The sequence below is a fragment of the Bombus huntii genome, chromosome 5 (assembly GCF_024542735.1).
Source record: "Bombus huntii isolate Logan2020A chromosome 5, iyBomHunt1.1, whole genome shotgun sequence".
Taxonomy (NCBI): domain Eukaryota; kingdom Metazoa; phylum Arthropoda; class Insecta; order Hymenoptera; family Apidae; genus Bombus; species Bombus huntii.
Window position 1 is genome coordinate 13364838 of NC_066242.1, and position 12539 is coordinate 13377376.

Below are 12539 nucleotides of genomic sequence, written 5' to 3' on the forward strand. Positions count from 1 at the left end.
AGACAGACAGGGTCTGTCTTGCAGATCATAGCAAGATAAAGACATTCGATGTGTGGAAATCGTGGAGAACTCTGGCTGCGGAAGTTTTTCACACGGAAAGTTTTCTTTCAAACGGGATTTCGAGAAGGAAAGTTTGCAAACGATCACGAAACGTTCTCCCAAAAATAAAAGTTTCAGCTTGTAAGGCGGCCGCCCGGCGGCGCTTCCTTCTCAACGCGTTCTCGATTTAATTTTAGCACTTACGACTCAGTCCACTCGCGAGTTCCATCGAGGCAAAATCGACCACGCGTACACGCAAAATCTACGTCGCGACGTATGGCTTGATGTTTCCGGGTGATAATTAGAGGAGAAGAGATTACAACAAAAAGAAATCTACTTCCTCTGAAAGTGTATCGTTATTTCCAGTGCTTGTTCGATATTTTTTTCTAGCTTAGGTAAATAGTGATCGTAGTTATTTAAATTAAGTGCTTCGTAGGATATACATTTTGTAATTTTAAGGTCGAAACATGGGTGAACGCAATGGCGGTTATTAAGTTTTTTTACTTCCTTCATCAAGAATTTATCGCCCACCGGTATAACTTTACGTAAAAAATTATTATAAACGTTTAACGACGCAATTTACGTGGATCAACACGATTCCCCGCCTCGTCCCATTACTCAAGCAACGCCGAAAGGCTGTGGTTGGGTACAGCGTGGTCCAAGAATATCCACATTGCTCGAGGCACGCAAGGGCAGCCAAAAGTTCAACATCCTCGACGAAAGCAACGTTTGCTTTCTCTTAAGCACCTTTAATCATTCTACAAACATCAAACGTGAAATCCCTAGTATATTTTCTTATCATAAATTCATCCTAAATTCTAAACTCTTAAAAATCAATTAAAAAATCGAAGAATAATTCAGATTCATCTGCTGACTATATTTCTCTAATGGCACGCTGGTACCACGCTATTTCGTCAGAGGAAAACTTTCATGCGGATTCAAGTTCAAATATTAGGAAAACACGTCACGTAGGTCTGAAAGCTAGTGGTTCAATTAAGAAATAAAATAAAGGAAACTAAAATGACAAAGAAAGAGGATGAAAAGAAGAAAGAAGGATCGCGTTACTCAGTCGACAATCAACCACGATGCAAATTACGGGTATTCATAATTTAACGCGCGCGCGCGCGCGCGCTATCCGCCGCTTTTAAGTGGGCGTTAAAGCTGCCCTCGGTTTTATTTCACGCCGCGTAATCCGGTTTGCTGCGTGCACGTGCCGCGTTTTTTCTCGTAAATTTCACCAAATGATTTTCGCACCGTGGAAATCATTCGCGCTGTTTCGACAGCTTTGTGAGTCCGATGAATGGGGTAAATTGAAACCTTTCCCAAGCTGCGCTTCCACTCCTTCCCCTGCGTCACTGTTCTTCCTCACTTTCCTGTAATTAATTTTTTGCATTAATTGTTGCTAATAGAAGCAACGTTCTGTTTCGAGGATAAAAATGTATAGCTCAGTCCGTACAATTAGTAGCAACCTCCAATTGCATTTAAGACGTCTCTTTCATAGTTTTAAATAACTTTTCATATACCCGTGGAGTAACTCTGAACCTTTTGCGTGTTACTGAATGCACGCCGGTGTTGCGATGAATCTGTTAAGCGATACGGTTATGAATGATACGCGTTTACTGATTAGAGATCGAATAAATATTTATACTACCGATTCGTAGAACGCAATTGAATACGTGCCGCGTAAAGATTTGTGCCTGTGCCATTTCACAGAGCAATATAACTGAGAAATGTATAGCGTGTTCAAAAAGGAATCTTATACGGATTGTAGCAGGGTAACACTAATATAATCGCGAATACAGCTTTATTTCTGCATTTCACTATTCCGCTTATTATTTGAATCCACAAATGCTACAATCTCTGTTCGAGGAAGTATCGTTCCGAAAGGACTTTTAGTTTAAAACGACAGCTCCGTAAGTTATCCGTAGAAGAAGATTTTTGAAAGAAACTACAGGGAATTGCGAGTTCTGGCGTGAACGTGTGCAAAGTTTACCAACAGCAGAATCGTTCTATTTGAAGCGAAAATAGAGCGCTCTCCAACTCTCTCTTTCTCTCTTATCACGTACGTGCGTTCACCCTCGTTCGACCCAAGAATATCCCACTGGAGGACAGCGTAGAGCGAACCTTTTCTTGCCTTATAATCGCCGTCAGACAGTGCGACGTAGCCGACGAAACCGACACCGCGTCTGTTTCATAGCCTGTCAAATATATTTGAAGTTGTAGCGGCCCAAAGGGAAAGTCGTCACGAGCTATAAAACCGAAGAGTTTTAGTTCTATTTTACCTCGTCTCTTCAGGATATTCATCGTACGAGTACAATGGTGTAGAATCTTAAGCCAAGAAATCTTTATATCGAGTAAAAGTTCTGTACATGATACGTGCCTTTCACTGTATCGCAGGTGTTGTAGTTTAACTTCAACACCAAAATATTTTTCTTGATTAAGTGAACCGTAATTAATTCTGTGTTATTAAAAACAATTTCGTTGGAAGCGCAGAGTTTAAATATTAGTGAAAATATGAAATAACGATCAAGAGCGGTCAACGTACATGTACAACGTACATATCAAAACGCAACTGATTTCGCATCCTTTCGAAAGCAACGTGAATATTCGAGTCCTAGAGAAGTCGACAACCAACCGGGAGTCTCCCCTCGCATCCGGTGCAAGAGCGGAAGTAGCTGAAACGTTGAAAAATTATTTTTACTCCGAGAACCAGTTCCGAGCTGCGTGACTCGGTCGAAAGGCAGCCGAGCCCGAAGGTGGACCGGCGAAAATTCATTGCTACGGTTTCCGGCTGTCCACCGATCGAACAAATGTCGAGAATGTTGCGACTGGAGCTGTTGGGACTCGTGTTGCTGGCCTGTACTCAGATCCTCACGGAACATCGCAGTTTTTACGACACTATACCGCAATACGGCTACTCTAGACTTCCTGATCTTCCGGAACGGACGAGAGAGGTGCACGTTAAGCAGGGCCGCTTACGTGGAATCGTAGTACAGCCGAGGACCACCTACGATCTGCAGCCCGTCGATGTTTTTCGGGGTGAGATTTATAGCTGAAAATAATTTTCGTGTATATAAATACATTGCCGGTTATACAATATACTCGGTAAATTAATTTCGTTTAAAGACATAAATTAAACATATGTCATGTTCCAGTTAACGATATTTATTGCCAAACAACAGCAATAATTAACTACATTTCCTTTATGCATGTTGGAAACAAGGATGAAAAATGCTGGTGTATTACACAGCATGCTAATAACACATATCGCGTAACGCTGTAACAGTATTGATCATCGCAAAATCTAAAATAACACATAATTCTCACTCGCCTGTTTCTAATTAATACCGAAATTTCTCCATAAATCACGGGAACTTAAAAATTCGGAAAAATGAACTAAGAGAGATAGCTTGCATGCGGCAAAGGGTCAATCTCGATTGTTGGAATCCGTATACAATCATCGTTTAACATAGCATATAGGAAATCTCAAAGTTTCGAGGCCAATCGTGTGACGGATCGAAGCCTGCCAGACGACGGGTAACGATAACACAGAGACCGGCGCGATTTCAGTTTCCGGCTGCTGATACGGCGAACTTTAGCCAGAGGGTGAAAGTTTGTTCACAGCTGCATCAGCTTCTCATTTCTCTGTCTTCCTCTCTCTCTCCCTCTCTCTCTCCCTCTCTCTCTCTCTCTTTCTCTTTAGGTCTCTGCAATATTAGTTGCGATGTATTCGCGCTACGAGGATCCCGATACCTCAAAGGTTTCAAAACGAGAAGCGCGCAGGCTATTCCGGGAATAAGCGCTCCTCGTCTATGGTTCTTGGTCTCGTGCACGCGTGCACATTAGCTGGCAAAGCGGAATCGAGCGGGGTTTGTACCTTCTTGAGTTCCCCGAGATCCTCTGACATTCCTTGGCATCGGCTACTCGATTCTTGAGCGTTCCCGCGTGTGCAAACGGTTCCGTTTGAGCATGGAATGGCACTGAGGGAGTGTAGGATAAATTAAGGACAGGTTACAGTCTCCAGAGTCTTCAAATTGGGATGGGGAATGTCAAATAAGTAGTAGAGAAAGCGCATTTCAGTTCTTTAGAACCTATTAACAAAACGAGGTTTGTATGCCTTCTGAGACTACGATAAATTTAGACATAGTGAAATGCGTCTAAAACGTTCGAAACGAAGTTGTCGAACGACATTATCTTTATGTAAATAGTATCGTGTTAGCACAAAGGAATGTGCGAATGCATATGGATTAGGTAAATGCAAATGTGGACTAATTCGGTATGAATAAAAATACCTGCGAAAAGTATTTTAATTACTTTTAGTTTCAAGCAAATTTTATTCCGGTTATTAGGTTAAACGCAAAAAATCTTCAATCGTTGTGATCACAGGTTTTAAATCCGAGATGTTTGCAATCAGACTTTTCGATTTGTACTTGCTCAGCTGAGCGATTTAATATTTTATGCGGTAAAGCCAGTGGCCTGGCAATCCAATTTACACGGAAATAGGGTAAAATGGATCAGCCGTGATCCTTACTGCCAGGCTGGAGCGTGTTAACATCGACCGCCGGACGAACGGGATCAATTTAATCGATCTACTCACGGCGTAATAAAACTTTACGCTGATTATCGCGTCGCGATGATTCGTCCTAGAGATCAGCTACTACATTATTCCTTCGTTTAATAATAAGAATTCCAACGTATGTTTCAACGTGCTATTTCGTACTCCCTAAGTAAAACTTTCTAATTTAAACTTCTCAATTTGGGTTTTGGGATTTAAACTTTTTCATTTAAGTTTTCGAATTTTTTATTCAAATTGATCTTCGACGAATAATTTATATCTAACTCGATCCGAAACGAAAGAACTTCAACTCCTCAAATATGTAAAACTCGATACTAGTCACCCGAAACAAGTTACGCTTCTTAAACTAATCATAAGCAACTTAATGTTTCAGGAGTGCCATATGCAGAACCACCAGTCGAATCCTTGAGGTTTTCTCCTCCAAGATCACCGGAACCATGGCGTGGTTCAAGACAATTTCAAGACTTTGCACCTGTGTGCCCTCAAACGCTGCCAAACCTGCGAGACGAGGTGAAACCGGTCAGATACGAGTACCTAAAGAAGCTACTGCCGCACCTAACAAACCAAAGCGAGGACTGCCTTTACCTTAACATCTACGCACCCCATCAACCCGAAGGTAAGTGAATTGAAATGAATTATCTTATTGTTTAAAAAATTATTTTTTCCACGATTGGAAAGCAACGATAATAAAGAAGTCAACAAAATTTCTTCACTCTCTACGATTAATCAAGTATTACGACGTCAGTTATGCGGATCAGCTTAGGATTTACGACGTCGAATAGTATATTTTTCGCTTTACCGTGGTTTATGATCCTCGGTTATGGCTGTTAGACGACGCTAAAGGAAGATTCGTGACCGATAATACTGTGAACTGCATGGATATCTACAGTGTAAAAAAGGGAGAAATTTCGTGACGGTAAACAGTGATCCGAACCGCTTTATTCTTGACGCTTTGCCAAGAAAATAAGAGGGGCGGAGTGTTCTGTATAGAGAAAGTCTTTACCTAAAAGACAATTAGAGAACAGGGTACTTTTAGCCGCGTTTCATCTACTTTCGGGCTACCCTAATTTCGGGTCCATGTTTAACTCTCTCCGTGGCGGGATTCCGAATCTACTCACATCCTGTTTTCTTTAATCACGTTTAATTTACCTCTGGCAATTAACCTCGCCGAACAGTAAATTTGCGAAAAACGCCCGATATCTCGTACTGAGATAAAGGAACCGTTACGATTTTATCATCTTCCAGTAACTTTTGAGGGAAAAGTAATAAAATCAAATATCTTTTCACTGATTCCTCAAAATTGGGTTTCGAAGCAGCTTTTACTGCGTTGTAAAAGTAGTCTAGCACGGCCATAAATATGCTTTGGCATATTTGAAATACCATATCAACCTTCGTTATCGAATATTTCCGAAATTTCTAGATATTCAAAGTTCATCAAAGCTCGAATTCTTCCAATTTCTACGTTTTTTGTTCTTTTTTTTTATAAAAATGGTTATGGATCTTAATTGCGGTGGATGCACGTTTTTCGGTTTATTAACAAAAAAAGCCGCTACCATACAACGTTTCCACTGGACTGACCATAGTTTCCGGTATTGTCCAGTGGACTGGTTACACGAAACACGCGCATTCAGACGATACCTTTTGTCGACAATTTTGTCGCATTCAGAGGCGCAGCAGATGCATCAAATGGATGCGTTGTTTTCGCCGGAACGAATCGAACGCACGCGAAACATCGGAATATTTTGCAAAATTGCCCTATCTCTATTATACATTATATACATACCTACTATCGAATGTAACAACCGTTCTTTCGATAAAATAAGAAGTAACATTCAATTTTCTACGAGCTCGAATTCCGTTACAAGTGCGATATTAAAATTTACGATAAAGGAAGTAGCTGCCAGTCGTTCCGCTTTGAGCTTCATATTGGATTTCCTGTTTTCTTAAAGTTGAATGTCCTTTGCCGTAGTATCATGGATACGCGCCAGAGGACACATTGTTGGTGCAACATACCGAAAAGCTTTGCACGAGAAGAATTCCGATTTGATTGTTAGCGAAGATAAAAGTAGAATGTGTTTGCAGAATCAAGAAAAAAAAAGAGCAAGAGGAAAGTTTCCTTAGAGATAACAATGATAATATTTCTTTTCTCTATTTTCTTCCATGACGTGAATTTTTACGAATCTATTCCTAATTTTCTGTTGCTGAAAATAAATACCATGAAGCACGGGTTTAGCGTGGAATTAGTGGTCAAACGAAAATGGAGTCCTTGATACAGAGAACGTATAACGATGAATACGTTTATTCGCGATCGATGAATGAATCCAAAACGAAAAGTAATCATAAGAAACGACTGACGTATAATTGCGTAGAACACGTTGATGCGCGTTCGGCAAATTCATCCGTTCCCCGTACTTAGCCTGTTCGAAAAGCTAATTAAAAGTAATCTCTCGCGTTTGCGACGAGCCGTTAATTAAGGGGAGAAAAACGCGGAGTACGGCATCGATTATTCCCTCGGGGATTACTAGAGATACTCTCCCTCTTGTTCCCCCTCAGCGTCACTGCGGTGTTTCAGACCCTTTCTCTCTAAATTCAGTCTGTTCGTATCATAGATAAGCTTAAAAATGAACTAAGGCAAGGTGTGTTTTGCGTCGACGTGCAAATATTATTGTCCGTTTGCACTGAACTTCTCCCCCTGATGACAGTCGAATAAAGATAATGTAGTTATCGTGGGATTATATCGGTGAATTTAAGTATCTTCCCTCTTTTTAAAAATTCCTCCAATCTTCTCCACGTTGAGAATGCCAAGGAAGATTACGTGGAAGATTGTGGAGGATCTATGCAAATAGATGGGGAAGATACATCTTCCTGATTGGCTGGAAATAAATTAACCTGTGGAATAATGAACGAATTGAAAGGGAAGTTGTTTGAAGTCTGCGGCTAAGTAATTTTCAACCAGAGCCAAACATGTTTATCAACCGTTCCGGAAGAAAGCTTCGTTCGTTGGGATGCTGGAGTTTCGTAATAAGGGATCATAAATTATACCCGTTATCTGTCGCAGCCAGGGGCTAATGAACGCGGGATCGTGATTTTAAAGAGCCCCGAATTTGACTTGGAAATCATCCTACTCCATATTTGTTTCCACCTGGATCGTGAAACACGATCATAGTTTGCGAAAGAAATCCTTCAGCAGTTCGGTAATTTCACGAGTACAATTAGATTTTCTAGTATCCGATAATAGTTGAGAAATATTCCATTGAAAATCATTTCCAATTTCAATTTCTCTCTTGCCGTATCTCGATGGTTTCGCGAAAGAAGTAAAACAACGAAGAACTTGCGGATCCGTTCGAGAAAATACGAAAAGGCCGATGAAAGATGCGCCGCCGTTGCAAATAAATTGGAACCGTCCGGCCATGGGTTAGAGGGGCTGTTCTCGGGAAGATATATACGCCCTCTTAAATACTGGAACCGACGCTGGAGTGGGAAGGATGGTAGAGAAAGCCGTTCTGAAAGAGCGGACTCGCGTCTCGACGATAGGCACCCCACGACCCTTGAAAATATCGGGAAATTCATTAATGCCCGATCCGCGGGGTTCGGTCAAATAAATTTTAGCCTGGTGGATGAAATTTACAGCGACACGCGGCACCTTTAAAATGAAAACCGACATCAGTATTGGTAGCCTGCCGCTACTGCTATTCCACGATTTCCTCGTGTTACCAACATGTTACAGTCTCTATTCTGGCTTTCATACACCAGATGATTCATCTAGAAGCGTGTAGAATGTACAAGGGTAGCGCTTTTTCAATCAAACGTCTCTTTCAAAAAAGTCTCTACTCGTATCACTTGACGCTTATATATATCCTACTTCCTTTCTACGGTGATTAACCTTGTTGTTAAGGTCTATGATACTACCCATAGGAAAAAGGAACGATAATATGTCATAGGTTTTCCTTCGAATGTCCGATCTTTCAAAAGATCGAAAGAAAGGATCGTTAGATGTGGATGGTACGATAGAAATTTTTAGTAGAATTTCTGGAAATTTTCGTCGCAATGAAATTTCGTACAGAAAGCTTGAAAAAAGAAACCGGGGTCGTGACCAATAAAAACCGTAGGATCAAAAAATAAATGTCTAACCAAATTTTCCTACTACATCAGGACCTGGTAGCATTTCAGAAACTAAACGAACCACGCGAATCACGTTTGGCCACACAGGTTGTATAGCCGATACGTCTCCCTTTTTTTCCTCCATCCTCTATTTCACTTCATCGATATAATGACTCGCGACCATTTCGAGGCAGCAGTTCGTATGACGCTGGCAGTAGGTTTTTCCACGTGAATTTCGTACACGATTCTCGTCACTCTTTTCCACTGCTCACGTTTTCGCTTTAACCAGCAACGAAAGACACTAATTTTTACGAGTAACTTCGTTCCGACCGGCGAATAACGCGGACTTCATCCGCAAGCCACGTATTCGCCCTCCACCCTCGCCGGAAACAGTGTTCGGAGTTTCCTTTGAATATGGAAACGCATTATCCGCCGCCAAACGCTGCCACGTAGAGATCACGCTGTTGGAATAGCAAAAATCTCGTTCGATCCGATATCACGTCAACGGGAATTAGTGGCCGTGGATGCCTTTCTTTCTACGTTTGTTTATCAAGCGATGGAATTCGTGTGTTTTGTCAAATACCTTTCCTCTGAAGCTCATAGGCCTGAAAAATAATGCAGCATTATTTCCTCTTTTGGGCGTTCTTACGATTACATCTGAACTCCATTACCGTTTATAGAAACTCGTCACTTTTTAGTGACCTTTAAGGAAGATAAAACTGTGCTTCGTAGGTGAGAGCACGTGTTGTGCATTCGATGCGCTATGGTTTCGATCATAACCGTTCGATTTTCAACATATTACGTCACGAAGCTTTTAAAATGTACGTCGTAGCGGAAATATCCTCGGATAAAGAAGCACAGTTCTCCATTCCTTGCTGATACGATTTCGTTCCTTAACACCTCACGAAAAAGAGGCCGAGGCTGACCGTAGGAGTTTCGAAGAATAGTGTCAGGTGCGCGGCCGGAAACACGTCGATCCGGTCGATTCCCTTCACGTTTACGGATTTCCGACAAATTCAATTTCTTCGTTGGCCTTAATCCTTGCCGCTCGCTGATCCCCTTTGTCCGGCGTCGGAGTATCGGAGTCCCGTAATCTCGTAATCGGAGTCGGGGACTTTAAGGCGTCGCCAATGCTCTGACAAATTTCGTTTCCTTGCTACTCCACATGTACTTTGATCCTTTTATACGCTTGGAAATCGTGCCTATTGCCTTTCCGATAGATTAACCGTGTCCTAAGAATATCATTTTCCTTTTGGCTATATTAACACGCGAATCTGAATGCTGAAAAAGTCGATTCTTTATTGGTACCTTTCTTAGGTTGTCAATTATGCGGTAGTCTAAAGCAAATGTTTAAGTCTACCATAAGTATTAATCAGAGCACCTAGGACGATCGTTTGTCCGCGGATGTATCGGAGTTTTGAGGTCGAGGATGATCCGAGAGGGAAACGTGTGCTCGAGTAGCACTCGGCTGTCTCGAAGCTTTTGTGCAGCTTCGTTCCCGCGAGCTTCTAGCACACAAAAAAAAAGTTCAATTTCTTTTGTACGGCGCTTAATCCGACACCAAAAGAACTTGCTGAAACGCGCACTCTTTCTATCTTCTTCTTCTCCGAGACTTTTCCTCTTTTCTTTTTATCTTGTACTTTCGGTTATTACATACGGTGTACTAAAACTAGCATTTCTTTGACTAGCCTGTTTGCCAGGATTTTCATCATCCATAAATGCTAATCCTCGTTATTTAAGAAATGTCTATCTTCTTGTTTAACGGTGAAACCGTGTTCAGTCAATGGCTAAAGAAATTTGAAGATATTTCAAAGTGTCAATGAATTATCGAATACTTCCATCCCTCTTTCATACCAGTTAACCTATGATAAAATGTCAGTTTAGCCCCATACTTCGCGACTAATTGACCATCCATATGAAATCAGTAACATTTACTGATTAATGTAGCTTGCTTCGAAAAAGGGATGCCACCTCGCGACGCGTCGTTACGAATGAAATTTCACGTCTGTCTTGCCGCCGTCGATACTAACTAATTAATAGTAAATCAGTCTGTGTGGATAATGGATGGCGTTTTACCAGGTTGCGTCGGTGCGCGTTCTCGTATCGCGAATAACATGGTGTGCTCCATGTCGGGCCGATAACGTCGTTATCAGTGCATATGGGTTTCAGGGCCCACGTGCGTTTGTCATATCTGCAGTCGCGACGTCGACGCGGGGTTGGGGGTTTGGAAGAGGGTCGAACGACAGAAGAGGAGAATAGTGGCCGTTCAAGCATCTACCAACCCCTATTTTCCAGCCACCTCCGTTTATTCCCTATGCACGGGGATTTCCAACGTGATTTTCAGCGTGCAACGGAACGTCAATATTAAATTTACAAGGGACCAGAGAGATCTTTCATGGTGTTGCATGTCCATCACGCTGAAAACGTTTCGAACGAGTCGTTCGTTCTGTTTGACAAAATCGCGAGCCTGAAAGAGGAAATCTCGTGGAAATTCAAAGCTTCCGTTTGCCCTCGTTCAAATGGCAAGATAAGTTTCTACATGCGAGCTAGCCACAGTCTGACTGTATTTTCCGTGCGATTAAATTAATTCGAATTCTCTGATTCAGATGTTCTTTCCGATACCACGCTTCCGTTACTCTTCCTTTGTGGTACGTTAACGCGCCTATCTTCTTCGTAGAAACTAAGTAAATCAAACGTTTTATCAGCGTAAGTTCTTTTAGGAATCGCCTCGAACGTATTTAGATACGCGAGATAACGGAATAAAACCGATGGAAAAGTATGTTTGTCGAACAGTTTCGTGCTGTGGCGATACGTCGTAACATACCTATCCAATGTGCTTGAAAATTTTCGCAATGTCTTTCAACGATTCGTCTCAAGAAGAGATAGAGGAGATCCTGTTCAAATAGATCAAAAACCTGAGGCTCCTCAAGCGGGAATTGAAAATCCACAGTAGGACAGACATTCATATATCACGCCGATCCGGACAAAATGAAACTTGCCGCGGTAGATAAAGCGCTCGACCAATAATATTCGCATACTTCTATAATGCACTCGTTCATCATCTTTGAGCATAAATAAATTCACGTAGTATTTTACTTTATTGGGGGATAGAGAAGCTACACGCTGTATTAAATGATACCTGTGAATAATAAATAAATAATTCGCTACCAGTGAACGTATTGTTTATAAATTGCTTGTATAGGCATACGATTATAAATCTTCCACGATAAAATAGAAGTTAGAACGTTAAAAGGAAAACGTGCTATCGATTTCAAGAACAAACGAAACTCGATTATATCGTCATTGTTTGCCTAGTTGATCAAGAACGGCCTCGTTCCACTTGCCGGTACGCTGCGTTCACAGTAACACGATGTCAGAGAATAAAGAAAGAATTACACAGGGAGCAATGTTCACGAAGAATTTCAGATCGCCATGAAGTTGGTCCCGTTAGTGGCGTTATGGGATCGGGCCGGAAATTGGCTTTGTTAAGCGAGGAAGCCGTGCGTCTCGTCGCGTCGTCGAGTGTCGCAAGATGCCTGCACGCGTCCCTTAAAAGTCTAATGGTTCGTGCCGTGAAAGTTGTTTTCGTTACGACGTCCTTCCTTGTTACAACATGCTCTTTCACCCACGACGCGAGTAACGCGCGCGTATTTACAGGCGGCCATTTTTGGCGCGCATACGTGTCGTGAATTTCGACGCTTCGAGGAAAAAGCTGTTATCTTCAGGCTTCGTGTTGTCAGTACGAAACTATGGGGGTCGAACATCGTGGGACAGATAGAGCCAGGAAAGTGAAAATATTTTTAAAATTCTCTGACGTGGAAGT

The 12539-nt window shown here is 41.8% G+C and overlaps 1 protein-coding gene across 3 annotated transcripts in view; it reads left to right on the forward strand.

The window, feature by feature from the left end:
* The first annotated feature begins 260 nt into the window (after positions 1 to 260).
* LOC126865619 (uncharacterized) overlaps positions 261 to 12539 on the forward strand; it is a 55588-nt gene continuing 43309 nt past the window's right edge. Inside the window, exons 1-3 of one of the 3 annotated variants that reach the window (XM_050618360.1) lie at positions 261 to 434; positions 2257 to 3078; positions 4989 to 5231. In XM_050618360.1, the coding sequence (XP_050474317.1) occupies positions 2850 to 3078; positions 4989 to 5231 (472 nt within the window). In that variant the 5' untranslated portion in view covers positions 261 to 434; positions 2257 to 2849. Of the gene's footprint in view, positions 3079 to 4988; positions 5232 to 12539 lie in introns of all 3 variants that reach the window. The other 2 variants (XM_050618361.1, XM_050618359.1) reach the window with 2 other exon arrangements.